The sequence below is a fragment of the Pituophis catenifer genome, unplaced genomic scaffold (genome assembly GCF_029215685.1).
Source record: "Pituophis catenifer annectens isolate HBS135680 unplaced genomic scaffold, rPitCat1.0.hap2 SCAF_2, whole genome shotgun sequence".
Lineage (NCBI taxonomy): Eukaryota > Metazoa > Chordata > Lepidosauria > Squamata > Colubridae > Pituophis > Pituophis catenifer.
Genome location: NW_027256882.1, coordinates 172,409,131 through 172,435,394, shown reverse-complemented (window position 1 = coordinate 172,435,394; position 26,264 = coordinate 172,409,131). Strand labels below are relative to the sequence as shown.

General features: G+C 39.0%; 2 protein-coding genes across 6 annotated transcripts; one reads left to right on the top strand and one right to left on the bottom strand.

Moving 5' to 3' along the window:
• Nucleotides 1-9,165: 9,165 nt before the first annotated feature.
• On the bottom strand, nucleotides 9,166-17,492 carry UXT (ubiquitously expressed prefoldin like chaperone). 5 transcript variants are annotated; one of them, XM_070938054.1, is made up of 7 exons: nucleotides 17,400-17,492; nucleotides 16,596-16,714; nucleotides 16,381-16,462; nucleotides 16,156-16,223; nucleotides 11,397-11,504; nucleotides 9,938-10,001; nucleotides 9,166-9,495 (listed from the first exon to the last, which is right to left on the bottom strand). In XM_070938054.1, exons 2-7 carry the CDS (start codon nucleotides 16,679-16,681, stop codon nucleotides 9,430-9,432), a joined length of 474 nt encoding a protein of 157 aa, XP_070794155.1. In that variant the 5' UTR covers nucleotides 16,682-16,714; nucleotides 17,400-17,492; the 3' UTR covers nucleotides 9,166-9,429. The 5 variants fall into 5 exon arrangements, with proteins under 5 accessions (XP_070794155.1, XP_070794156.1, XP_070794158.1 ...); XM_070938055.1 differs by lacking the exon at nucleotides 17,400-17,492 and adding an exon at nucleotides 17,094-17,362; XM_070938057.1 differs by lacking the exon at nucleotides 17,400-17,492 and adding an exon at nucleotides 17,229-17,362.
• LOC139312880 (ER membrane protein complex subunit 3-like) lies at nucleotides 17,487-26,089 on the top strand. The gene is made up of 8 exons (XM_070938052.1): nucleotides 17,487-17,736; nucleotides 19,841-19,898; nucleotides 20,676-20,769; nucleotides 22,702-22,806; nucleotides 23,576-23,657; nucleotides 23,781-23,860; nucleotides 24,838-24,917; nucleotides 25,633-26,089. The coding sequence occupies exons 1-8, from the start codon at nucleotides 17,579-17,581 to the stop codon at nucleotides 25,741-25,743; spliced, it is 768 nt and encodes a 255-aa protein (XP_070794153.1). The 5' UTR covers nucleotides 17,487-17,578; the 3' UTR covers nucleotides 25,744-26,089.
• The last annotated feature ends 175 nt before the right edge of the window (nucleotides 26,090-26,264 follow it).

Sequence of the window (26,264 nt, the reverse complement as noted above, 5' to 3'; positions counted from 1 at the left end):
CTAAAGGGAAAAAGGAAGAGCAAAAGGACAGCCAATTCAGGGATACAGCTCGTTGAAGGGCACAGTCCTTGATAGGTAACAAGTAATGTTTGCAAATTAGAAGAATCCAGTAATGAGTGCTATGGCTGAGGTTGACTAGAAGATGTGGGTGATGGAGAACTTCATTCATAGAGAAAAAATAGTATTAAGGAAAAGATTGAGCTGAATCATTCTTTGACATACTTGCTTTCTACATGCAAGGAGATGTGGGTGAAGATGGGGTTCATTGCAAAGCAACCAGTTATTCTAGCCTCCCCAATCACTCACACATGTACTCTCACACACCCATGCTGAAGAGATAAAAGTTTTTTAAAAAGTGTAACCACTTGATTTGGCTAAAACCAGTTTGGTGAATACTTCCAGATGTGCTTTGTAAGGCTGTGCCCAGTCTATTGAGCTGGGAAGCGAAGAATAGCCTAGGATGGAAAAAAACACTCCACAAACACCATGAACATCAACTCTTTCGGCTGCTTGAGAGTCTTGATACATAATGTTTAAACAAGCTATTGCTTCATGGCTTTCCTCAAAGACGTTTGATTTTTATAGGGAGACTCTGGAGATAACAGTAATCTTTTGTCCAGGATCCACAGACTTAAAAGAACTGCAGTCCTCAACCTTCCTGGAGGGTGTTTCATCAGTTTTCAAACAACAGAATGGATTCTTTCTTTGATCTATGGGCTACACAGGACTTTTGGGTGCTGGGTGAGAAATGTACTCAAATAATGAGCATGGCCCAAGTTAAAGAACTGGAACCAGAGCCAAAAATATATTTCTTTTCATATAATTAAATTTTAAATGCATGGGATTTACCCAGTTACTCCCTGTGTTTTTATTAATTTCCTTGTATGTCACCTCAGCAGCAGTTTTTGAATTAGTTTTTGGGATAATGTGTAACTCTGGGAGCACTGATTGGAGATTATTGATGTAATAGCACACACAGTACTCAAATAACCAAAAGTGAGACCAAAGAGCACTGGCTATGGCGATGAAGTCACTCCCTTGCAGGCTTTAAATATAACTTCTATAGCTGTAAATGATTATTTGTGTGATGCTGTTCCTTTATCACTGGAAATTATACAAGCATCTCATGCAAAACCTTGATTATTATTATTTTTGCCATATATAATCGGGGGAAAAAAAATCTCTATCATCGATTATGCATGCAGTATCATTTCATCAGGTTATTTCATCAAGGACTATGAAGATAATCCTTGATTATCCCAATCTTTAAAAATAATGCTACAACTTGTGCTGGGATATAACTATTAAAATAGAACAATGAGTAACAACAGAGTAGATACCATTCCATCCCTCAAAAGAACTATTATAATAGATGTTGCAGTACTACCCATAAACATATGTACACAACTGAGAATGGGTTAAAAACACAGTTTCACCTCACAAAATGTCTGGAACCTGAGTAATACTCAAACAAGGCTCCCTCCCAAAATTAGCCATGGGAATTGTTCCAAATGCCCTGAAGCATTAATTAATTCATGGAGAGCCAGCAGTCCTATTCAACACCGCAAACACACAGTCATCCTTTACTTTAGATCCAGGTCATTCCTGAAGAGCATTTGGCATTTTTTTCCTTTTTTTCCCTTTGGAAAGGCTTAAAATAACATATTGTCACCTGAACAAGACCTGATACATCCAAGGAGAAAAAGAATGTGATAGCAAGGTCCACCATCTTTTACAATGGGGTTGTTGAAGCCCATATTGAACCTCTGAGAAGCACGTCAGGAGCCCAAAAAGTAGGTGTGAACAGATGAAAATGGGTGTAAACCGGGACAAAAGCAACTTTTGTTTTGCATTTTATATAAATGCAAACTGAATTAAAATGTATTTAATTAAGGAAAATTCACTTCCCTGTAGTAAAATTTCCCTCTTCTCTCACATTTATTATTCTAATTTAATAGCAAGTTTTGGAAAGATCCCTGGGATATCCAAGACTATTAAGGGCCTAAACAACCTGTGGGCTGCTGGTTATATATTCTTGCTTTAGAATGCAACATTTTTTTTTAAAAAAAGAGTTAATTCTAAATTTTCACAAACAAGCGAGAAGAGCTAAAGATTCATGCTTAAAGATTACTAAATTAGATGACTTAGCGTCAGTTTATGCAATGAGGGCTTAAGCCAAAGCTTCACAGAAAGGGTAAATTTCAAGAAGGGATTTGAAGGAAGTGATGACTCCATATAGATGTCTAGAAGGAATAAACAAGCAAGGAAAAGACAGTTGTCTAATTCCTGTAGTCTTTAGTTCTGTAATCACTTTTATTCTGTCAGTTATTTATTCTGATATTAAAAAATTACATACTAATAACTATCCATTTCAGCCATCAGGTACAATGAAGGATGAGTTGATCCTACAGTACATTTGAATGCTCCTGTCCTACACTGTATCTCATTCACACAAGGGAAATGTGTTGCAAAACAAGACAGTGTGAGGGAGAAAGAAAACAGAAGATTGTATGCAGAGAATATATACAAAGGATATAGCCACAGGTACATTGTAAGAAACAGATACTTAGCAGAAATATGTAAGTGGCTGTTTAATGGCATTTGCATATATATCAGCTAGATTTTAAACCATTGTAATTCATGCTACCATACCTTAACGCCTCAAGCAGCCATCACTAATTTCTAAAATGGAAACACAGAGGTCAAAATTGCAGCTTCTGTTCTGAAAAGACATTCTTCAGCCCAAATGTACACTAAAGAGTTGAGGTATTCAGGGGGAACAAAATGCACACTACATATGCTTCAAGAGGTTTCAGGAGGCTGACTCTACCAGGGTGCTTACCAAACCTAAATCCTGAACCACAACAGAGATAAACCCCATTCCTTTCTTAGCTACTGTAATCTATTTCCTCTGTCATATGTATGCATGGGATTTCTATGCACTATCATAATGAAAGACCTAACCATCCATATTTTTTTTTTAAAAAAGAATTAACTAGTGTTCACCTCTTTCATTTTCCCAAGAAGCACACAAAATACCCGGTTTGTTGTTTCTGATTTTGGAGGAAAAGTATACACCAGGTCGGAGAGAAGAGTCACACAGTATAAAGGTTTTTTCACCCACTCATTCCTCTCCTCCTGCTTCCTTTGCTCCACTTCTAAATGCCTATCTGGATTTGGCCTAAAGAAAGGATTTTAGGGCTGGATTTCATAAAAATCTCATCAAATGCTGTAATCCAGCAGTTAATGTAGTGAAGGCTGTAGGGAAAGCTGGGAAAGACTACAGGCCTTATCAGAAGAGATGGAGGAACAAGTAAATACTTAGAAGAGGTGGGAAAAGCCCAGAATTATTTTTGACATCTAATTGACATGGGTTTGATGGTAAGAGCATTTTGGTAATCTATACTTTATGGGATTTTATTGTATTTTATGTTTGATGTCTTGGTCCAAACATGTCTTGTTTGTGTGTATATATACACACACAAACACATAACAGGTAGTATTTGAACAGGAGATCCTAATAAAAATAGCTAGTGGTAAGACTTGTAGGAAATCAATGGAATGAAAGTGCCACAAACAGGAGAGATATGGTACCCCATCTCTCCTTTCCAAGTGAAAACAAAATTATTTTAAGATACTGAAGCATATGACAGAAATCTCCTCTTTGGCTGCTAGGAGTCCCCATCTCAAATGCCCAGCAAAGGGGACACAAAAAATAAATACACACAGTCCCACCCTGTTTGCACATCAATCCTGTCTCTCTCTCTCTCTCTTTTTTCCCAGATTTTAACAAGGATGGGTTCACAATAATCTGAAAATGACTTCAGACTCAAGATTGGTAGAGGGACAGGTGTGCCTTCTTTCTGTCACTTTCCAGTCATGGGAGTGGGAGGGAGATGGTATCACTTGCCCGAAATGCTGTGCCCATCTTTTCCCAGACTGCCTAGCCCAAAACCTGCTGTCAACTGGGGGGAGGGATCGTTACCTTCTGGATCTCTAAGGTCTTAGACTTAGAGAAGAGGCATGGACAGAGGTCTCTCCTTCTCCCTCCATCGTCTACTACTCACCAGTGAGCATGGCGGCGCCCCCCAACCCAGATCCCGGCGGCTCCATGGGCTGGGTAGGGGGGCCCAGCTCTGCCGCCGGGGGGTGGGTAGCTTGCCAGTCCGCTTGCTGTTTCCCAGGCGAGAACGACCCGTCTTGATCCCCTAGTTCCCACTTTTCTTCTCAGTTCGTCCGCTGGCCCTGTTGCTCTTTCCCACCACCTCTGCTGGTCCCACTTGAGGTTGCCGACCGGTCTCAAGTTGAAGCTCTCTCCGCTGGGATGGATCGCCGTCGGGAGGGCTTGGCGAGGCGGGCTCTCTCGCGTGGGGAAGCGGCGAGTGTCCCCCGCAAGACCTTGACGTCGCCGGACCGCCTCGCCACTCGGCGTGGGTGCTCTGGGATGTGCTGGGGAGGGTGAATGGGGGAGAAGGTGCGGGGAGGGGGAGAGGGGGCGGATCCGCTCTTCTTCCTGCCTCTGACGAGCCGTGCAGGCCGCTGGTTGCAGCGCCGGGGATGCAGCGGTGACGGCGCCTGTCACATGGAGAGAAGGCGGAGCCGGCAGCGGCCCGGACGCCTCGTTCCGTCTCCTCTCTGCCCGGGGTTGCACGGTGTCCGCGGGTAGGAGCGCTCCAGGCAGAGTCCCGGATCCGGTCCGAACCCCGCGGAAGACTGGCGTGAGCCCGATCCCTGCTGGAGCGAGGCGGGTGAAATTGACCGCTTCTGGATCTCTGGCTCTGGATCTCTCTGCTCAGGTCGAGGCGGGAGATCTATTGAAACCAGGACGCCTGGGATCCTTTCCTAAAGCGCCGGTTTCGGAGAGCTGAGAATCCCGGGCTGGGCTGACCGCTCTGGACCGGCGGGCTGGAGACGGAACCAGAACTTCCTGGGTTGAAGATGGAGTGAGCGGATCCTTGCGCTTCCCGGGTTCTCGACCTGTTGGATGCCAACTGCGGGAGGAGAGATTCCAGGGCATCATCTAGGCTTTGCTTTTGCACGAGGAAGTCCGCAGGGCTCTTGCAAATGCGGAGAGGGACGGGACTCCTTCAGCTGTGTTAGGACTAACATCCCCACCATTCCCAGACGCCATGAGGACACCTGTTTGGAGAAAGCTGGGCTGGAGTTAGTTCCCAGGCGTGAGATAGGCGGGGTGGGGAGGATGTCCACTCCTCCAGCCAAACACCACCGCCCCCTCCGCCCACCTTGCGAGCGGGTAGATCTTGCCTTCGTGGCAGCCAGCCCACGACCTTCTCGCCCCCTTCGCCTGATCCTTATTTGCCCTGCGGTTACCACGGCAACGGAAAGCCACCATGACAGCGGAGGCAACCGGGAGGGGGGGGGGAGAGAAAGGTGGGTGGGAGAGAAATAAGATGCTGCCATGGTAACCTCTGGCCCCAGAAGGATAGGATCGTTCAAAAGGCTCCATGCCTTTCCTAAAGGAAAGTTTCCCAGGCCTAGACTGGCTTGGGAAATCGATTGAAGGAAGGGTGATGACCTTTGGCCAGTTAAGAGGCATCATTTTGTAAGATGACGGGGGGAAAACATTTTTGCTCTCTCCAAATGCCATCTGAATCAGAAGGTACAGCAAGGTCATAAGTTCATTTTTTGCAATTAGTCATAGGGAAATTACTTATCACAGAAGCAGCTCCTCAGTACAGCACAGTGATTATAAAACAAATTTTGGGGTGCTTGTCAGGATTATTAAGGTAAAATATTTGAACTGCTTTAACCAGAGTTCAGTGAACTAAAATCTCATACTGATCTAACAAACAGAAAATCCTACTTTTCAATAGAAATTAAAGGAAGTTGCTGTCTTTGCTATGCCACTGAATTCAGTATGCATCCTAAATCTTAGTGATCTAGGCAGGCTTTCACTTTAGCAGTTTAATGCCTTTGGTTTTATTTATATGTACAGCATTTATTAGACAGTCTTCAATAGAATTTCCAGAAGGGTTAGGTTAAAATAAAAAAAAAAACATTAAAATGTTGACATAAATTTGCGTGCAAATGCAAACTGGCAAACATGACACATCAATTGGTTTTTATATCCCGTTTCAGAAAAAGTCATGGTTTAAAAAGGTTATCCAGCCAAGGATGTTATAAATTCTTATAAAATGATCAGAATAGTGTTTTGCATTCAAATATGAAGATTGCACTGAAAAGACATTTTGCATCCAAAATGGTTGAATTTGAGAGATTTTGCATAACCTAAAACTAATTTATCACAAATTTCGGCATTTTTGGCTCTGGATTGCCATTTAAAGAATCATCTTCTAGTGGCTATCTTGGGAATTATCATTTGGTGTGTATTTGTGTTTGAAAAATCTTTCATCTAATCAACTTTTACAAACTTGGGACTCTATTCTGATTCCCCAACTATTAGCATTATTGCACCCTGTCCAGGATTCCTAAGCATGGTAACTTCATTATGAGAATGTTGCTCCTGAAACTTTTTTACCTTTCCCTCCTTATCTGCATTTTTTTCTCATACATTTTGTCAGTCTCCCATTTCTCTTTCCCAGTTCCAGCCTTCCAGAATTCTGGCTTTGTTTGTCTTCTGGGCCTTGTACATATCTCATATACATTGATTGCTCAGAGAAGGAACATCACACTTTGCAATAGGCTTGATGGAAATCCATGTTTTCCATTAAATGAAGAACTGAAAAGTCAACAATAGAGGCACAGACAAAACAAATTATTGCTCTATTATTATTGCTCTATTATTATTATTGCAAGATAGCAAAATCAAGATCTGTTTGTTCCAGATTTTGGCCAAGAAAAAAATTCAGGAGTCTTAGGAGAGAAGTATAACTAAGCTAGTACCCCTATTTATTTCTTCCATTGTAATGATATATGAGAATTACCTTGGGAGACAGGAAGAAAAGCTGCAGATTAGACAATCATCATGCAAATTGTATCTCAGTTCACAGAAGCAGGGGTGTGGAAAATGTTTCAGAAGAGACTGAAGGGAAACAGTAATAAGGATATAATAAATAATACTATAATATGATATACTGGTATACTAGAATTAATAGAAACTTGTTATTCTGTAACCATTAGGTTCCTGTAATACATATATAGCCTTTGTATTTGTATATCACACATATATTGTACCTTTATAGCTGTAACACAAATATGCCTTTGTATTTATATCACATATATTATGCCTTTATATTTGTATCTCCTGTAACAAACATATTCTGTTATTAGGCCTTTGTAATGTATCTGGTATTTGTCAAACGTATGTTCCTGTCATTTGATCTGAACCCAAATTAATCTTCTTCTCGTGCCATCCAAGAGCATGGTACCTATCTCAATTGGAACTGCAAACATCATCCAGGAGATAATTTACACTTCAGCCCTAACTTACACCTTTGATCTGTTCCCTGCAGCCAGGGGGCCAAATGAGCAATTGGGAGAACAAAGGAATGCTCAAGGAAGAGATAATGTTAATTGGGAGGCTTCTATTCCTTTGCAGGACAACAAGGAATACACAAACCTAAACTAGGAAGCCAGAATTGGATACTAAGATGATGTCTCTGAGGGTATAAAAAGGACGCCATACCTTTCCCAAGGTGTGGCTATCTCCTCACATGCATTGTATCTGTATGTTCTGGATACAGTCCCACCCAGTATTTTGTTTTTGGCCATAAATAAAATCTGCTTCTTTTTGCAAGCCTCGTCTTGAGTCTCTCTCTTTGGCATTCTGGGACTCAAGTATATTTTGGGGCTTTACAAGACCATGGTTTTCCGGAGAGTAAAAACAAAGAAGAGAAATAGTTTCAGATTTGCACAAGTCTGTTAATGTAACCTTAAATATAGAATTAGTATTCATTGCTGTGCTTCAGGGATTACATGAAAGGGCTAACATCTAGCTTGTTGAGCAGCCCACATGCAAATGGTCAATGGGCCTTCCTACTGGCTCTCTTGAATTTAAGTAATGCATACCTCCCAACCCACCTATCACCTTAGCCACCATGTATCCACAGCTCTCCATCTTACTTACCTTTAACTAACAGTAACAGGCATGCAAGCTCCAGGTCTGTGCCTGGTTCACTGCACAATTGCAATACTTTGAATATCCCTCCGCAACAGAATTACATCAATCTACTGGATTTATTCAGAGACTACATTTCAGCAAGTCAGCTAAATACTGAACAGGTGCATATGCACGTGTTAAGTTTGGAAATAAATTGTACTGTATTAGATTTTGTTTTCTGAGTGTGGCTTAACATGTTGGGTAACCCAGCCTATTTGAACAATGTATGGTTTAATGTTGGTCAAATTGAGCTATGAAAATTGTGATAAAAAGAAGGGGAAGGTCCACCTAGAAAATGGCCTAACTCAATCATGGGAAAGGACACGGAGTCACTAGAGTAAGAAGCAGGTAAATCAGCTCCAACTCCCAATTATCTGTTTCTGATTTATACATGGGAATCGGTATTTTATAATCAGGACAGGAAAAATTCCTATTAAGATAAAAGTAGCTCTGCTGGATATGGTCAAGGCCAATTTTGTCAGTTCCTTTGTTTCTCCCAGTAGCCAGGCAGATATCTTTGGAATGTTTGCAAGATGAAGATAGAAACATACCCTTCATTCACTTCTCCACTCTGTTCTTCTGCAAGAGGTATTTGAAGGCATTGTACTTCCAGCCTGGACTTATCCTTTATCAAATGTGGTAAGCAGAAGTATTCACAATATTCCAGATGCAGTGGTATCACTGATTTGTATAAGGGCATTGCACTGCAGGGTTTTTTGTCCAGGATGTTAACTTGAAAGAATACAACTGAGATGTCTGATGGCAGTTACATTTTGAAAGAGAAGTCCTCTCTTCTTTGTTAAAATTTCATTATCAAAAAAGCAATAAATAATCGCAATACCAAGACTGTTCATTTCTGCCAAGTATCAAAAAAGTTCATGAAATCTTTCTATAAATTATATAAATATATCTTATTTTTACTCTTTATATTTTATTTATTTTGATAGGAATAAAGGTTATAAATATAAAATAAACAAGGTGTAAGGATGTCAACTTTGCATAAGTAAAAGCAGAGGTTATTCTTATAAATTAAAGCACAACTGAATGGAACAGATACTGAAAATGGAAGGAAGATAAGAGACGAGTCCAGTACAAATACAGAATCTTTATTAATACAATTATTTTCAAAATGAAATACTAAAATTGGAATTAGACATGGGAGGAAGTTCAAAGAGCCTAACACCCTCATTAAAAGTGGAGCTGCTCTTCTCCATCACTACTTCATGTCACTGTCTCTCATTCACAAGTTTCTCCTCATGCATGCAGCCCCTACTGCAGCAAAAAATCCACAATCAATTTTTCTTCTAGAAAACCAAAATTACTCCCTGTGGATCATAGAAGATGGATACCTAGAGGAAAACATCGCTTCTGTTCTCCTCAGACAGATCTCTGAAACCTTGCAGTTCACGTAATCCCTTCAGAAAGAAAAGGAAGATGAGACTCAGGTTTCTCTACTGATTCCTTTTATTTTCTTTTACAGCATAATCACGATCTATAACAAAACTATATTAGAAAAAAAAATCCTCTTTGTCCCATAAAGGAACTTTCTTGATCTGATGTGGGACCAAAGCACCTAACCTCTTCAGCCTGTATGGTACATGGTCACACACTAGTTATGGAAGATGGAAATAGCCATCCATCATATCTGCTAACATTTCAGTTTGGGGAAGTCAGTCATAGAACAGTAGCCTAGAAAAAAGCAGTTCCTGCTAATTCTGTGCAATTACTCTTTTCTTCAAATCTAGTTCCAACCCACCCATCATTTCTTGATCTGCCTGCCGGAAGAATGAATGCCATCTGCCACATCCCCCCATTTCTCCCCCAACAGTAAAAATTTTGCTGACCACATCCCATTACCTCTAAAACCATCCGGATATTGGCTTTTATTCTGGCAGAATCTTTAGTAAGCGTTTCACTGAGCCTGTTAAAAAACAGAAAAAATCCACAGGAGATAATGGAGAAGGGAGGGTTGGCCTGGTAAACCGTAACACCTCTTGACCGCCCATAGATGAAGACAATATGGCATACAGGGAGGACCTGTTTTTATAGTGTATCCTGGAAAATTTATCTTAATATGAATAAGAATGCAATCCTATATGAACCCATCAAAGTTCAAACTCCACTGAATAAAAACATGCACAAAAGAAAAGGAGGACATATTTGTTTCTGCACAAGAGGCTTCATCTATGCTTGCTCGGCTCAATATTTTATAGTTTTATAAACTATAGTTATAGTTATATTTTATAGTTTTATATTTTATAGTTTGCTGGAGCCTATCGAAGTAAAAAGAGGACATGTCCAGCTATGATGTAGAGTGTAGCTGCCCACAATTCAGGTTCACCCTCCACAGAATTGACCCTTGCATTTTCAAAAGTATCGAAGTTATTGATGTCACTTCACTGCCCATTTCCAATTCTACACTGCGAAAAAGTCATTATAATTGTGGTTTAGTTTTAATTTAGTTTGGTTATCATTACCATTCAGTTACCATTCCTATTTCACAAATGATCTATTTTCCATCATCTGTGGTTGGAAATTGCCTTTACGCTTATAGAAAGGCACTTTCTAAATGCAGTGGATAATTGCATTATTATATGTTAATTTTGTGAGCCAGGTAACTGGAAGCATGGTCTGAACAGGAGGAAAGAATTTAGAAAAAGTGTTCCCACTAATGACTAGTATTTAAGGATATATTCCAATTAGCAAAATTATACTCCATAAATTCCAGATCCAGAAACTGCACTGAAAACCAGTTTAGGAGCCAATCATGCTTCTAATCATACACTTGCAGCCTCCTTTCAATCTCCTCACTTTATAAATACAGTACTACTTTATAAAGTTGTAGCAATGACTAATGATAGCTGCATGAAATTTATACCAATATCATAAAGATGCACTGAATTTACATTAATTTACATGAGATGACATTCTTTCCAAATCCTGCGAATGTATTTTTGTGATGACTGTCAGATTCCTTAGCCTCATGCACAGCAATACAAACTGCAGATTTTTCTATGCCAGAGTGACTATTAACCATGTTAAGTCAGTAATATGTACATGCTCTAAAAAGAATACATGGATCTACTGAATCAAATATTTATTTAAAAAATTGGCTATACTATAATCTAGTCTCATCTTGTACATACATTCAAGAAGCTTGTTCTGCTTATAGCAGCCAGAAAATATGCTACTAAAGAACAGGTAGAGAAGGATATTAACCCTAGGTTTTATCAAATAGGACACAACAAAGCAAAGCATTGCTCTTTCACTAATGAGGTGGGAATAGAAAATATAAAGACTAAATTCTTCTACTCACTCATTAAGCAACTTCGTCTTCTTCTCAATGAAGGTTAGCGCCTCTGGTAGAGTCAGCTCCACAAAGAACCCATAACCCAGAGCTATGAATATGGTGGATGTATCAGGCCTATAGGTAGGAAAAGGAAACTGAGTACAATTGGCATTTAATATAGCCACAGAGATAACAGAAATAGCAATTGGGATTCTGTCTGCTGAGTATAAAAGCTCAGGTCATATGTTCTGCTAAATTACATGAGTTTGTTTCATTTTGAATTGAACAGATCTAGCTATTTATGATTTCTTTAATAAAGGCTAAGGAAACCATGGTTGCATGTTATGTAAATCCAATCACAATTTATATTATTAAAAAAAATTGCAAATATATCTCAGAGAAAATGAGCCATCTCTTCCTATTTTCTTCATGAAAGGTAAACTGGCAGACACTAGGAAGATTTGAAACGTAAAATATACCATGTTAAGGTAGAATATATTGAAGTTAATGAATCAAGAAAAAAATGGAGTGTAGTAAACAAAGCATACAATGTACAGTTAAGATTTCCTTTAGTTGAGATCAACCTCTTGGTAACTACATGAATATTAGCTCTGTTGGAAGCAAAATGGAAATGGTTTGCCACTGTCTTTATCTGGGACTTTTTTCAAGCTTCCCTATCTAACTTCCAGATCCAGGATTTCCTGGTTGTCTCCTATCCAAATACTATCCAGATCTGTTTCTATTTAGCATTTTTTTGATTAATCAAAGCCAGCTAAATACTGCCACCTGCTGTGCAACCAGTGTTTCTTTTTCCAGTTTTGAAATATTTGGGTGACAGCAGTATAACCGAAAGTAACAAAATAGATGGGATGGGTTAATTTTTTTCCTATAAGAGGAAAAAAGATCTAAGAGAAGGACAGCAAAGTGAAAAAAAAAGTTGACTTTTTACATTGTTTTCTATAAACTGTTCTACTTCCCTACCCCCATACATATATACATGTAAAGTTAACTTTCCAATATATTACATTTGTATCACTGTAGGATGACATAGAAAGAGAGCACCATGCTGTCCATTAAACCACCAATATCTTTTAAGGGTGCCTCAACACTGATGATAAAAGAAGAAACTGTTGAAAATAGGCAAGACGTACAATAGAGTGCAATAACAATCTGTCTTCTGAATTTAGCCCTTTTTGTAATCCCAAAGGTGCTTTTTCAAGAGGCAACTGGGCTTTCTTGTTTTTCTTTGAAGACATATCACTTCTCATCCAAGAAGCTTCTTCAGCTCTGACTGGATGGTAGGAAATGGAAGGATCTTTGTAATGTTTGAACAGGGTTTATTTCTTTTCTGTTCTTCCCAGCTACTTTTTCCCCTTGTCTCATCTCTATCCAGTTTTCATCTTCTTTCTTTCCTCTCTCCGTCCCAGGGCAGCTCCATTTTCCCACATTGGAAGGAGAGAAACATGCTCATGTGTATGGGTTATATTTGAAGATAGCAATTACAGTAATCTTTGGCTTCCGATCATTAAACGATGGTTCAAAGTTATGATAGCCTTGGAAAAAGTGATTTACAATTTGTCCTCACATGTGACTGTCACAGCATCCTCCAGTCACATGATCACAATCTGTAATCTTCCCAGCTGGTTTCTGACAAAGAAGTCAACGGGGGAAGCTGGATTTGCTTAACTAAAATTGTAGTTTATTTTTTACCTAAAATAGGTAAATATAAATGTAAACCCAGGTCTGGTGACATGATGACTCACTTTAACATCTGCTCTGACAGAAATTCCTGTTCCAATTGTTGTTGTTAAGTCGAAGACTACTTGTAAGTTCGGAAATAGAGTTAACTTATTTTAAAGACAATTTATGCTCATTAATCAATTTTTAAGCCCTGAGAAATTATCTTCTTCATCAACAATTACCCATCTTTGTTAAATATTTTTCATTCTTATACAGGATGCCAGCTTTTCATCATTGTTTCTGTTTGGCAAACACAATCTCTTTCTGTTTACACTTAATGTGTCTTCACACTATCCTTGGCCCTCTGCTATTAGGAAGGGGAAAGAAAGAAGCGTTACTTCACACTCAGCCACCTGTCTTTATACTGGGCAAAGCTAGTGGGAAAGCAGCCTAAATTTGGCTCTCATTCTGCACATTATCTTTCAATGCACAACCTTTCGTTCTTAACCAAGAATGGGTTCATCTAGGGATAAAATATCCACAAATCATCATCATCCATTTGTAATGAATTTATAGATTTCATAGCACTAACATTTAGGGAAAAGTTGAGAACATTTTTATATCATATTTTCCCAGGCTGAAAAATGAAATTTTAATATTTTTAATTTATAGAGAAATTTTATTAAGAGAGTTAACTCCCTTCAGACACATATTCTGACAGATGGGGTGGGGGGGAGTCAGGAGGAAAGACAAGACTTTTACTGTTTGTCTCTCTTCTGACATTGCCTTTTTTCAGTGTTCCATCTTCTTTTCATTTCTAATACCCTTTGTTAAAAACAATGCTTCCTAAGCTAGTAGAGTCGCCTCAGACAGCAAGATGGGCAGCATATTAATTTAATAAATAAATGTAAATGTACAGTATGTATTTTTTAAAAACCCTGAACCTGAAAACATTTTATTTTGCAGTCCAAAGAATTTTCTCCAGAATGTTTTACAACTAAGAATAGCCTGAGTGCATGACTCATCATTCTGAGCATGTTTCCTGATTGAGGGGATGGAGAACTAAAAGTCCAAATCATACAGAGAAATTGCAGGCAATCTCCTCAGCAGATTTACCCATTAGTCCAACAAGAATCTTTGATTAAATAATTTTTCACACTTCACTTAGAGCTTTCTCATGCAATACAACATGAAAATTATGGCTTTAGAAAAGATCTGGATGTTTTCTTTGGGGATTAGCCTCCAAATTACAGCATACAGTATATAAATGGTGCTCTGTAAATAAATATCAGCCTCTACAGCTGTCTATGACAGCCTAACCAAAAAAAGAAACCATTTATAAGAATTTAGCAGAGATTACTTTCAAAATTTTAACTTGGGAACCCTATTGTGCTATTCTTTCCTTACATTTAAAGAACAGAATTTTAATTTTCTGGGTTTTTTTCTAATGAAATATATTTCAACCTTTTGAGAAGTGTTTCAGGTTAAGAAAAAAAAATAAAATGAGAAGATGTATAGATTCCTTGTTATATTATAAATCAGGTTATATAATACTAGACTATAGGGGAATCCAATGGTGGGAGAGTCAAGACAGAAAAATAGTTTTCAGTAAGAAATAGATAAATCTGAAGACTGAAACTATCAGTGGTTATTAATTATGACAGTTATAAAAATCTGATACCTATTCTATTGTGAATATTTAAAAAATATTTTTAAAAATGGCAGGAAGTTACCTGGCCTTTTAAAATCCAAACTAAGACAAGATATTCTGAGTACAGATAGTCCTTGACTTATGACCACAACTACGCTCAAAATTTGTGTTGAGAAATTTGTTAAGTGAGTTTTGCCCCATTTTACGACCTTCTTTGCCACAGTAGTTAAATGAATCACTGCAGTTGATAAGTTAGCACGGTTGTTAAGTGAATCTGGCTTCCCCATTGATTTTGCTTGTCAAAAGGTTGCAATAGGTGATCACATGATCTTGGGACACAGCAACGGTCATAAGTATGAACCAGTTGCCAAGCATCTGAATTTTGATCACATGACCATGGGGCTGCTACAAAGGTTGTAAGTGTGAAAAATGGTCCTAAGTCACTTTTTTCAGTGCCTTGTAATTTTGAACAGTTATTAAATGAACAATGAGTTGGAATTTAAGTATATTATGTAATAGTTATTAAATATTTTCTTTGTTAAATTGTTTTATCTAATTCCATATTAATTATATTTATAACTTGTTTTTGGGCCTTTTAGTCATAAATAAAATCGTATCAGCCAAGGAAGAATAATACAAGAAGCTCTAGTGTTTTTGTTCTTTTCATTGACTTCATAGTGAATCACTGTGAAAAACGGGATACCAGTCCATATAAATATTAATCCAGCATGCAATTCGTTTATCTTCCACCAGATACTCTTTATTAGCTGAAATCCTCACTCACACGCAGGTAGATCAAATTAATTTTATGAAGAATAATCATCACCAATAATAATCACTTATAAATTTCAAAGTGCTTAATCACTTTGAGAAATATTATCATTTCTATTTATCTTCATTAAATCCTTCAGACTTTAGCATTTGTATGATTGGCAGTCATTGAAGAAGTGAGCCTTCTTCTCAATCATGAAGAAAATTAAATAATCGGTGAATAAACTGTCACAATTGATTTGACTGCCACTACAACAAACTTAACTGCTAGTAGTTACACAAAGGTCACTTCTCTTGCAAGAGAGAATTAGACTAACTAGCCCTGTCTCATTTATATATTCAAATTTTAAAATTGGTTTTAAATTGATTGGGGTTTTAATTTGTCTGGGCCAAAACTATTTAATTTGATTTTAATTCCACTTTTAAATTTTGTATGTATGTATTTTATTGTTTGGCTGTGCACCACCCTGAGTCCTTCGGGAGTAGGACGGTATAGAAATCAAATAAAATAAATAAATAAATAAATAAATTTCATTTTTAAGATTTTACCAGTTGGTTCTTACGAAAGGCATAAAAATAGTATTTTTAACTGAATTTCTCAAAAGTTGCAGACCATATAAAAAAACATAAAAGACTAGAAAGTTGTATGATACTGAATACATGGAAGATCGGTAATCTACTCACACTTCTCCACTGACATAAAAATTGCAGCCTAGATCCACTTGAGTTTTCAGCTCCTGGCTTCCTGTTTCCTAAAAGAAAATAACCAGTTTACCTGGGGCACAGCAGCTCTTAATTCTTATCTCCTGTGCCTACTACAGCAGAGTACAACATCACATGGTTGCAAAGAAGTATAAACAGTATATTTCATAAATATTTCCAAAGTAGTTGGAAAGAGTTTTGAATTACCTGTAAACGTTCAATAATGTTCTTGAGTTGCAAATACTGAGCAATCTTTTCATAAATCTCATCTCGCTGCTCCAACACTTTCCTGCAGGGAAATATTAATGTCTGAAATATCCATATCAATGACTAAGAGATCTAGAAAGCATGACATATGACGGGTTAACTGCAGTGAGGTAGTTAAAAGGAGGACTTGGAAAGTATTTTTTAAAATCACTCACTTAAGGTCTCTCTGCAAAACATCACTGATAAATGCTTCGTACTGAAGCACCTTCTCTTGTAGCTGCTGTTCACTAAGCATCACCATGAGACTTCCACAAAAAATATTAGTAAATAGCTCCTGGAGTGGAAAATAATAAAGTTAATTGGAAAAAATAATATCTACAACTAGGAAATTAAAAAAAAGATTTTGAAAAGGTAGTCCACCCGACCTGCTTTTGCAGAAGATATTTTGTATTGCCTACAAAAACCCTGTAGGGCAAATACACCTCATTTTTCTCCCCATCTTTTTCACTCTTCCGACAGTTTTTATCTAAATTTATCTAAATTTGAATATTTACCCCACGTAAACCAGGTGAGCCCATGAAAGCCAGAAATGCACATTCAGGTCAGAAAGGAAGGGAGGGAGCTAGAAGGGAGAAACTTTTGCCCTCCCCCACCCGCCCCATAGCAGCTTTATGTATCCAGTGAAAGCCGCCAAATGGGCGGCCAAGAGTTACCCGGGGCAGAAAAATTAAAGCAACGCTGTTCTTTTCCTGCTCTAAGACAGGAGACGGTTCCTCTCGGCTCGACGTCTAAGGAGAGGTCAAGTGGTTTTATTTTCCCAGTTTAATTATGGGGCAGCCTCGCCCGACCTGGTGAACTTCCAGATGTGACGGCGTTTAGTTTCCAATAGAGGCTGGGAATAGGGAGAGGGGGCACCAATTAAGGGCAACTACCCTGCTGCCATGTTTTCGGGGGGGGGGGGCGCGGAATGATCGCTATCGCTTTTGATAGCAACGTGAGGGCGGCCATTCCTCCTTTACCCGAGTCTCCCTCCAGTTTTCATTCGGGCTCTCGAGACGGTAAGGTACATAAACATGACACCGGAAGTGAACTGTACATCCGGTTGGTAGGCGCTCCCGCCGCCTTCGTCTCGTTGCCGCCCGGCTCGGCTCAATGATTAAGGAGGCTCTTTCTTTGATTCCGCGGTCTCTCTCTCGCGATGACGGTGCCGGATCTGCGGCTGGACCCTTCCATTCGCTTCTGGATTTTGCTGCCCGTGGCCTGGATCGCGGTGGCTGTGGGGATTCTGCGCCTGCGCGTAGCGAAGTTGCTGCGCGGCGAGCGCGAGCCGGCCTGGCCTAAGCAACGGCAGGACACGTGAGTCGCGGGGAGGGCTGCGAAGGACGCGCCGACGTTCCGAAGGTCTTTAAAGGGCGGGGAGGGAGGCGAGAGGCGCGAGCCCGCTGGAATGGTTGAAAGTCCGAGAATTCTGTCGCACTTTTGGCATTCTGGCGGGGGAATTCTGGGACTTGAAGTCCACACTTCAAGTCTGAAAGTTGCCCAGTTTGAAAAAAAACCGGGCAAGAGAAAAGTAGCAACCCCACCAAGAATTGGCAGAGAAATCTTGGCGGGGTTGCTATTTTTCTCTTGGCCGGTTTTTTTTCAAACTGGGCAACTTTCTGACGTGTGGACTTCAAGTCCCAGAATTCCCCAAGCACTATGCCAAAAATAGGAACCCAGACTGGTTAACTACAGATACTCCTCGACTTACAACAATTCATTTAGTGACTGTTCAAAGTTACAAGGCACTGAAAAAGTGACTTACGACCATTTTTCACTGTTTACAACCTAGGTAGCATTCCTGCGATCATGTGATCAAAATCCAGAGGCTTGGGGCTGGGTTCATACTTATGACCATTGCTGTGCCCCAAGGTTATGTGATTGCCTTTTGCAACCTTTTGACTAGTCAAGTCAATGGGAAAACCAGATTTACTTAACAACCGGGTTAGTAACTTATTAACTGCAGAGATTGACTTAACAACTATGGCAAGAAAGGTTATAAAGGGGACAGAATTCAGTGTCTCGCTTAACAACATAAATTTTGGGCTCAGTTGTGGTCGTAAATCGAGGACTACCTGTACTCAAAGCCTAACTCAGTTTAATATAAATCTAGTGATAATATAAAATCAAAATACCCACCAGCAGCAATAAATACAACAGTAGAGCAGACTCACAGCCTGCCTCCTCTTTTAATCTGGTTGAAACAAGGATATTTTTCACCTTTCCTGAAAAATTCCATAATGTTTACATTAGGGAGCAACAGCCTTTTTCTTTTTGATGTTTCTCAGCTAAGAGTAAGCAAATAGTAAACTTCAAGATAACACCATAAATCTGTATTTCTTAAACTGTCTTCCTCAAACTTCCTCAAAAACACTAAAGAGCATACTACTTTTTTCTTCATGGTGTCTTTGTGAAAAGTGGATTTTCAGCAGGCTACAATCAAGGTAGCCTACAATCAAGAACATTATGCTCATTCTTTTTTAAAAAAAACAGTTCTCATTCCAGATATAGAAAAAAAAATACAAGTTTGCACATCCTATTAATGATTTATAATTGGTGCATTAAATATAAGAGAAAATGAAGAATATGAACATATTTTTATTTCAATATTCTTCCCTTTTTAAAGAAATGCAAGTATTGTACACCCTATAAAAATATTTGGGGATATTTCTTTTGAAACATTTTGAAAAGTTTCAGAAACATTCATGGAAACATGTAGATATTTTCAGCTATATAGCATATACTATTGTGAAGGCAATCCCATTGTATTTTTTAAATCACTTACAATACCATGTCTCCATAATGCAACTCTATGGTTCCCCAAGTGGCTTCCAATAATATTCCATATAAAGGCATAGGATGCTGACTTCATAATGACAACTATACGAAACTGTTGTAAAGTATACCATATTTCTTGAGTAGAGTTATTTTGCTGATCATGAGGAATCCTGGAGGCAAAGAAGACTTGCATTCCAACCCTGTTTTTTAATTGCCTATTTCCAGTGTCATGTTAAAGACATTTGAACCAAGTCAACTAACAGCTGCAAAAATATACTGGAGGAAGTCACAGTGGGAATCATGCAACAGTTCCCATAATACTGCAAAAATCAAGGCATCTGGTAGCACCTTTTAAAACTATCACATTTTATTAAAAGGACTTCTCATTTTTGATACCAACAAAGCTTTTCTCCTACAATGTCTATAAAATTGCATGGGATTCTAAGGGACCAATTATGACTAAATTTCATAGACTACTTCATCAGTGGCTTTAAAATGCTGCCTTAAACAACTGTATACAGGTGGATTGTGTGGAGGGAACAGAGTGTGGTTTGATGATAGATCTAGATTTGCACATCAGATAATATCTTGGGCTAACAAAGTTTATTAATATTACAACTGAACTGAGTGCTCTATCTGTCAGGCAAATTCTGACTCGCAGCCGCCTCTTGAGAGAAAATGGACGGTTCCTAACTCACCAGGTGAGAGACTGAAGTTGGCTTCTTCTTGAACACCCCTATTCCTTAGACCGATTTTTTAGAAGCTTTGGCAGAAGCTTCTTGGCATGGAGATATCTCCCAGCGTTTCAAGCTGCATGTGCTTGTTCCTATCAAAACCAAAACTTTGCTAAGGATGCAAAATGAACTAACAAACATAACCAAAGTGGATTTTGCTGTTGCTGTTGTTTTGTGATACTTACCTCAGGTTCTCTTGGATAACAACTATTCCTGGACCAAGACTGTTTTTGGATGATTTTTTCATTGAACTTCAGTATTGTTACTGTCTTCCAGGATTCTAGAATTGTTGGACTTCTTGCTGCTTTTATTTAAGGTTGTTCTTGTTTTGTAAATTGCTCTGGTAGTACTATTATTTTAATCAGCCTACCTTATTTGACCTCTGCCTATGCATTTCCCCATCCACCTGAGCCAAATCAAAATGGCATCCATCATAATATGGCACTACAGACTCTATGAACTTATGTGCTTATCTGGAATTAAAGCTGGCTGGTCAGTGTGCTTGCTTTCTACATCTAGATGGATAGGATTGAACTTTAAGAGACTAGTTGAAGGCAAATCTACAACAGTGCTCTACCAATAAGGAAGGTATGCTGAAGATTTCAAATAGAATGCCAGAGAGGTACTGTAAACACCTCTAAATAAAGGTAAATTTAAAGATTATCAACATGAACTGTGTGTATTTTTCTTTTCTGAATAGCCCAAATTTCATCTCAAGTTTTGTCATTTTTTTATTTTTTCCAGGGTTTTCTTATGCGCAAGCATTACTTCAATAATTCTGAGAATGGCTTCTTTCGCAAAACTAAACGCAAACTGCAGTCCCGAAACCCGCTGACAGGTAACATGTATGACTGGTTTGTACTCAGAGGAGGTAGCAGTAGGACCTTAAGTGGACTCAAGCCAGTTTTTGCCATTTTCTGCCCTAGTTGAAAAGATTGTTATCTGTAGAAAGAGTCTCAGTTTTGGCATCAGTATTGACTGTGAAAATACTGATGTATATCAGTGTTGATATACATTAGCAACTTGAAATTGGCAACTTTAAGATATGTGGACTTCCACTCCCAGAATTCCCAGCCAGCTGAGTATACGGCTATTATTGAAGCTTTCTCAAAATAGAGCTGTTAGTTTACAGAACAAGCTCTATTACCACCCTTCTTGCTGTTGTCACTGTTACATAAACCAGCCAAGGCTCCCCCATGGGGGGTGGGGATGCATTAAACAATGTTGTCTAAAGGATCTCTTGTAGATTCTGTTATGGAAAATATTTCTCTGTTGCTTCTGTGTGTGACAGAAGGCTGTCAAGAAAGTTCACAAGTATTACACTCCATGATTTGTAGGGGCATTCATTTGAGTATATATTCTCTGTTAGCCTTCCATCACTAATTTTGCCATGACTTAAGAGAATGAGAAATCTAGTGAATGGTTGGTTCAGATTTCCCTTTGCTTTTAATTCAGTAGGTAAATAGGAAAATTGCTCTGCTCCCAGTTTGCTCCCTGCACCCATTCCTAATACAGAAATCGTACAGCAGTCTCCTTTATCATACTTGATAGGATTATATGTTTGAGGTCCTATTGGATAGACACACCCATCACCCTTTCCCTTTTGAGGGAAACACAGCAATAGATAACACAGAAAAATAATACAAAATAGTATGCTAAAGGACTAAGACATAAGAGAAGATAAATCTAGCTGATGTTAAACCATTCAGTATCCTTGCCTCCACCATAACCTCACTGCTTTGTAATTGTCTTTTTAAAAATTTCACTCTTTTTCCATCTAATTGAGCATCCTCCAACCATACAAACATGGTCTTCCTCTTCTCAAGCCATTTGCTCTTATCTCATACATATTCAAGTCATACACATTCTTTGGAACATAAACATTAAATTATATATTACTAAACTAGGCTAAGGTACATGATTATCCCTGCAAAAAGAAATGAAGTTTTGATAAAAGACAAATTTCAGAGCAGGGAGCAATTCTATTTCATCTTTCACTCTGTCTTGTCATCTTGACTGACAGCAGCTTTCAAGGGCAGCTCTAGCAGATGGTTTTCTTAGCCTTATTGGGATGCAGTGTCTCAAACCTGACTTTTTCTGTATAGTACATACAAAAAACATGGCCAATTTATGCTGCCTTCTGCACGTGCCCTACATTGTTCTGCCATTGAGTCTGGTTTCCTTATCCTTCATCTAATCTTTGTCGTCTTTCCTTAGTCTTCTTATCAATCTTATTGGAGGGGAACCGTCTGAAATGCCTGGGAATGTAAGCAGATCGCTGCTTCTTTGGATCATTTTTGTCAGACTGCCTTCTTGCATTAGCACCAACTGGAAAAGGAGGGAGGGCATTGCCAAACTGGTAGCCACTTCATAATAGGCCTGGAGGCCTCAGGTTGTGTATTTCTCCTAAGGCAGAGACATATAGCTTTTAGAAATTTTCAGTGTAGACTCAATCACCTCTCCAAATACATTTGTGTTTGATCAGATTCTTCCAAGCAGAAGAGAGCTCTGTGGGGCACCAGAACACTTTCCTTGGTTACCATGGTTCAAAATTGCCACCCCCATCCCTGTATTATAATATTTAAGTACAGTAGGGATTACCTAAACGCAGCCAGCGCAGATCAAAACTTTAAAAATAGGCTTGAATGAAAGTTGACTTGGAGGCTCACTTTAATATGCCTTAAATATTCTGCAGTTTTTCTATACTGTTCAACATGTTATACTGCATGGTTAGGGCTCTAATTTAACACTTCCTTTCCTTTTCCTTTAGATCCCACAATGGTTACAGAGATGATGAAGGGCAACCTTATCGATGTTCTGCCCATGATTCTCATTGGAGGCTGGATCAACTGGGCCTTCTCTGGCTTTGTGGCTAGTGAGTGGAAGGGAATCATTGAGGGGAGGTGACAAAGTATTTTGTGTTTAGTTTCCTATTTATTTGATATTTTCTGTTATTCAAGGTCTCCAATGACCTTCAGGCTTGTGAATATTGAGTTTATATTATTACAGCCTGCAATATTTGAAGAGTGACCATTGAAACAGAACCATTTTAATTAAAATAGTGAAACTGATGAGGGGAGCAAGGTGACTGCGACAATAACTTTGCTAATGTACAATGTGATTTACAGTTTCTTAGTTTAGCTGGTCCGTGAGGTACACCTAGTTTTATATCGTTACAAATGTAGAAATGCAGGCGATTGGTTGCTTGCTGCCCTCCAGATATGCTGAGACCCCATTTCCCATAACTGTTCAGCCAGCAAGCCAGCTCAGCATATCTGAAAGGCACAGCCTGGGAATTGCTACTATAGCATCTGAACCATGAACCAGGAGTTTCACTTTGTTTACTTCTACCTTGAATTTTAGGTTAGCCATATACCGCCCCATGTTAGTTTATAATACAGGAAAGAGAATGCAGCATTACCATTGTAGCAACATAATGGCCAGGTCTGGAATGCCTTGGGAAATAAAGCAGCAAGGACTAAGATGGTCCAGCAGTTTTAGTGGAGATTTTCATCTTATCTGGTGTCCTATCTAAAGCAACAAGGAACAGCAATTTGGAAAGGTTGGGCTGTGGGGGACTGAGTGGTGAGAGTAGAATTTGGAGGGAGAGGCAACTCTAATCCCTCTCCCTCCCAACCTTCTAGCTAAGGTTCCCTTCCCCTTGACCCTGCGATTCAAGCCCATGTTGCAGCGTGGAATTAACCTGCCTTCCATGGATCCCTCGTGGTAAGCCACCATCTGCCCCAGGTCTAGCCAGTCCTTTGGGTGGCAGGATGGGAAGAGGTCATTGGTACAGGACTGGTGGGCAAGGATGTTCAGGATAGTTACTGAAAACTCTTCTTTTCCCAGGGTGAGTTCGGCCTCCTGGTATTTCCTCAACGTCTTTGGACTCCGCAAAATATACAAACACGTTTTGAGAGAGGACCCTGGTGAGAAATTGTTCAAAGGGACGGTCCATGTGCGGGCTTAGTAGCCTTTCAAGTGAGCAAGCTAACTTTAAAGAGACCAGGATACAACGCTTGCAACTCCCAACTTTCATGATTGCATTGAAAACAGGAAGAAAACATTCTGTAAACAGTAGAGTTGAGAGTGCTAGAGAGGACAGTGTAGCCTTAAATGAAGTTTGAATTGTTCCCAACTTACTACATTGTCAGATCTGGCTTTCAGATCTAACTTTGTAAATGCTTACAGAAATAGGATGCTGTGCCTCCTACAAGTCCTATTTGCAGAACAGCATCTGCCACCTTCCTTTGTGGTATAATAAAAGCTCACTTGATACATTGAATCACAAACTAGCCAACCACATTTTAGCTTAGCCTGTGGTATGAATTTAGTTTGCATGATTACCTTACGGGTTCAGCGTGTTGTGTGAATCTAGCAATTGGGTTAAATAAACCATCTTATGGGTGCAGCATATGAACTAAGTTTTATTTCAACTTTCAATCTAGTCTTTATTACCTTTTCAAGCAAGATTCAATATTTCAAGATTGTTTTGACTGATTCTTTCCCCAAAAGAAAATATCCAGCCAGCATTCAGTAATATCTTCAGTCTAAATTTTCTTGAGTATATCTTATCTAGTTATGAAAGTGCACTTTATAATTGTTTTGTCCTTATAATTACAGGGAAATGATTTCAAGGATAGCTGTATCAGTCTGCTATAATGGGGGAAACCTTTCTAGTATTCTAGTCTCAGATTCACGATACACACATCTTCAGAGAGTAAATCTCGCTACGCAATTATAGTTTCTATATGTTCCCCCAACTTCTTGTGCTCTCCTAATACTCAACTCTTCTATAATGTAGAGACCTTTCACTTAATAAAATGTGGTCTGCTGCATGTCTTGATGTTAGTTTCCATTTTTCATTCTCACATACTCACACTTACCTTCCTTTCTTTCACCACAGAGCCAAGTCAGCTATTGCTCGAAGTTCAGTTCATGGGCCCAGATATTCCTGCTCCACCAGATCCCAACAAGGCCTTCAAAGTAAGGTTCTTTATTCTACTGAATAATTCTACTGCAAAGCGTAAGACAGGTGCAGGGAACCAGCTATTACCAAACTGCAACTCCCAAGATCCCTCACTATTATCTATATTGACCTATAAAAGTCATAGAAGATCATAGATTTTTCAACTCACTGTGTGAACTTCAGTTTAATTATGATTGTCAACATTTCCTTTAGATCAGAAGGATCTGTCAGGAAATGGATGGGAAAACAAACTTATTTCATATAAAACAAAACTACAGTAAAAAAACAAATTATGTTGGATTAATATAGAACAGGAACAGGTAATCTTTTTCAGGAAATGGGCAGACGGGATTTTGAAAGCAAGTATCTTCATGCTATGCCTTCCAAGGCAGGCATGGCTATCACAAAACACCTTTTCAGTAGGTGGCAAATGGGTGGTGTTACTCACACTATAGACACAGATGCTTCCAAATGCTACAGTTTAAAACTTTGCCCCCTTTTTTCTGGATAATTGGGCACTCTTCCCACTCACCATTTATTTATTTATTTATTTAAAAAATTCTTCCAAGATGTGCATTTTTTCTTAATGTGAAAACTAAATCTAGTGAAAGTCATTTTATTTGAAGCCTGGGCTTCGGTTCTGCCACTCTTGCAGTTGGTAGTGCAACTATAGTTCTTGAGAGTTACAGCATGGATTCACAAATTACCAACAAACCCTTTCTTTTCTTTCAGGCTGAGTGGGAAGCCTTGGAATTGGTCTCTCACCACTGGGCACTTCAGGATGTTGAGGAACAGCTGATATCACAGGACCTCAAGTTGACCGGGATGTCCAGGCCAGATTGAGCTCTATCAGCCCGCTCTGGAATACAGTCCTATGGGATGACAGTGCCCAGAGATACCCTGTTCATCACTACGAATTGGTGGCCAAAGACCACCTATTGTGCATGGTGTGCTGAAGTTGTGAAGCTGTGCTTGATTTAAATGGCAAAAGGTACTGACAGCGCTGAAAATCAATGATCAGCAGTCTGATCAGGAAACGGTTTTAGAAACCTTGTGAAGAGCTGAAGTGTGGAATAGTGTCTTCTGCCATTTCCTGATGTGCAGCAAGAGGAAAAAAAATGTGATAAATGTATTTGGAGGCTTCAGGTAGAAATTTAATGTATATGGTATTGCAGAATACTGGGTAATAAACCAAAGTAGCTGTAACTCTTCCTGATCAATTGTTATTTGTTCAGGGACAGATTATAAGAGGTGCTAAATAGATCCTCCGTTTAAATACTTTTAACACAGCACTGAAATAACTTTGGGCATTACAGAGTATCTCCAGCAAAAGGGAGATCTAGATTGCAACTCTTAGGAGCTAC

Excerpts from the sequence above, each read along its gene's own strand:
- LOC139312880 (XM_070938052.1), top strand. The coding sequence starts at position 17,579 with ATGACGGTGCCGGATCTGCGGCTGGACCCTTCCATTCGCTTCTGGATT. Across the intron at positions 22,807-23,575 it reads CTTCTCTGGCTTTGTGGCTA|CTAAGGTTCCCTTCCCCTTG; the intron begins GTGAGTGGAAGG and ends CCAACCTTCTAG. Across the intron at positions 23,861-24,837 it reads CGTTTTGAGAGAGGACCCTG|AGCCAAGTCAGCTATTGCTC; the intron begins GTGAGAAATTGT and ends CTTTCACCACAG.
- UXT (XM_070938053.1), bottom strand. The coding sequence starts at position 16,958 with ATGGGCTCACCTGGTTTACGTGGG. Across the intron at positions 16,463-16,595 it reads GTTTTGCAGAGAGACCTTAA|GAAAGTGTTGGAGCAGCGAG; the intron begins GTGAGTGATTTT and ends ATTTCCCTGCAG. Across the intron at positions 16,224-16,380 it reads ACATTATTGAACGTTTACAG|GAAACAGGAAGCCAGGAGCT; the intron begins GTAATTCAAAAC and ends ATTTTCTTTTAG.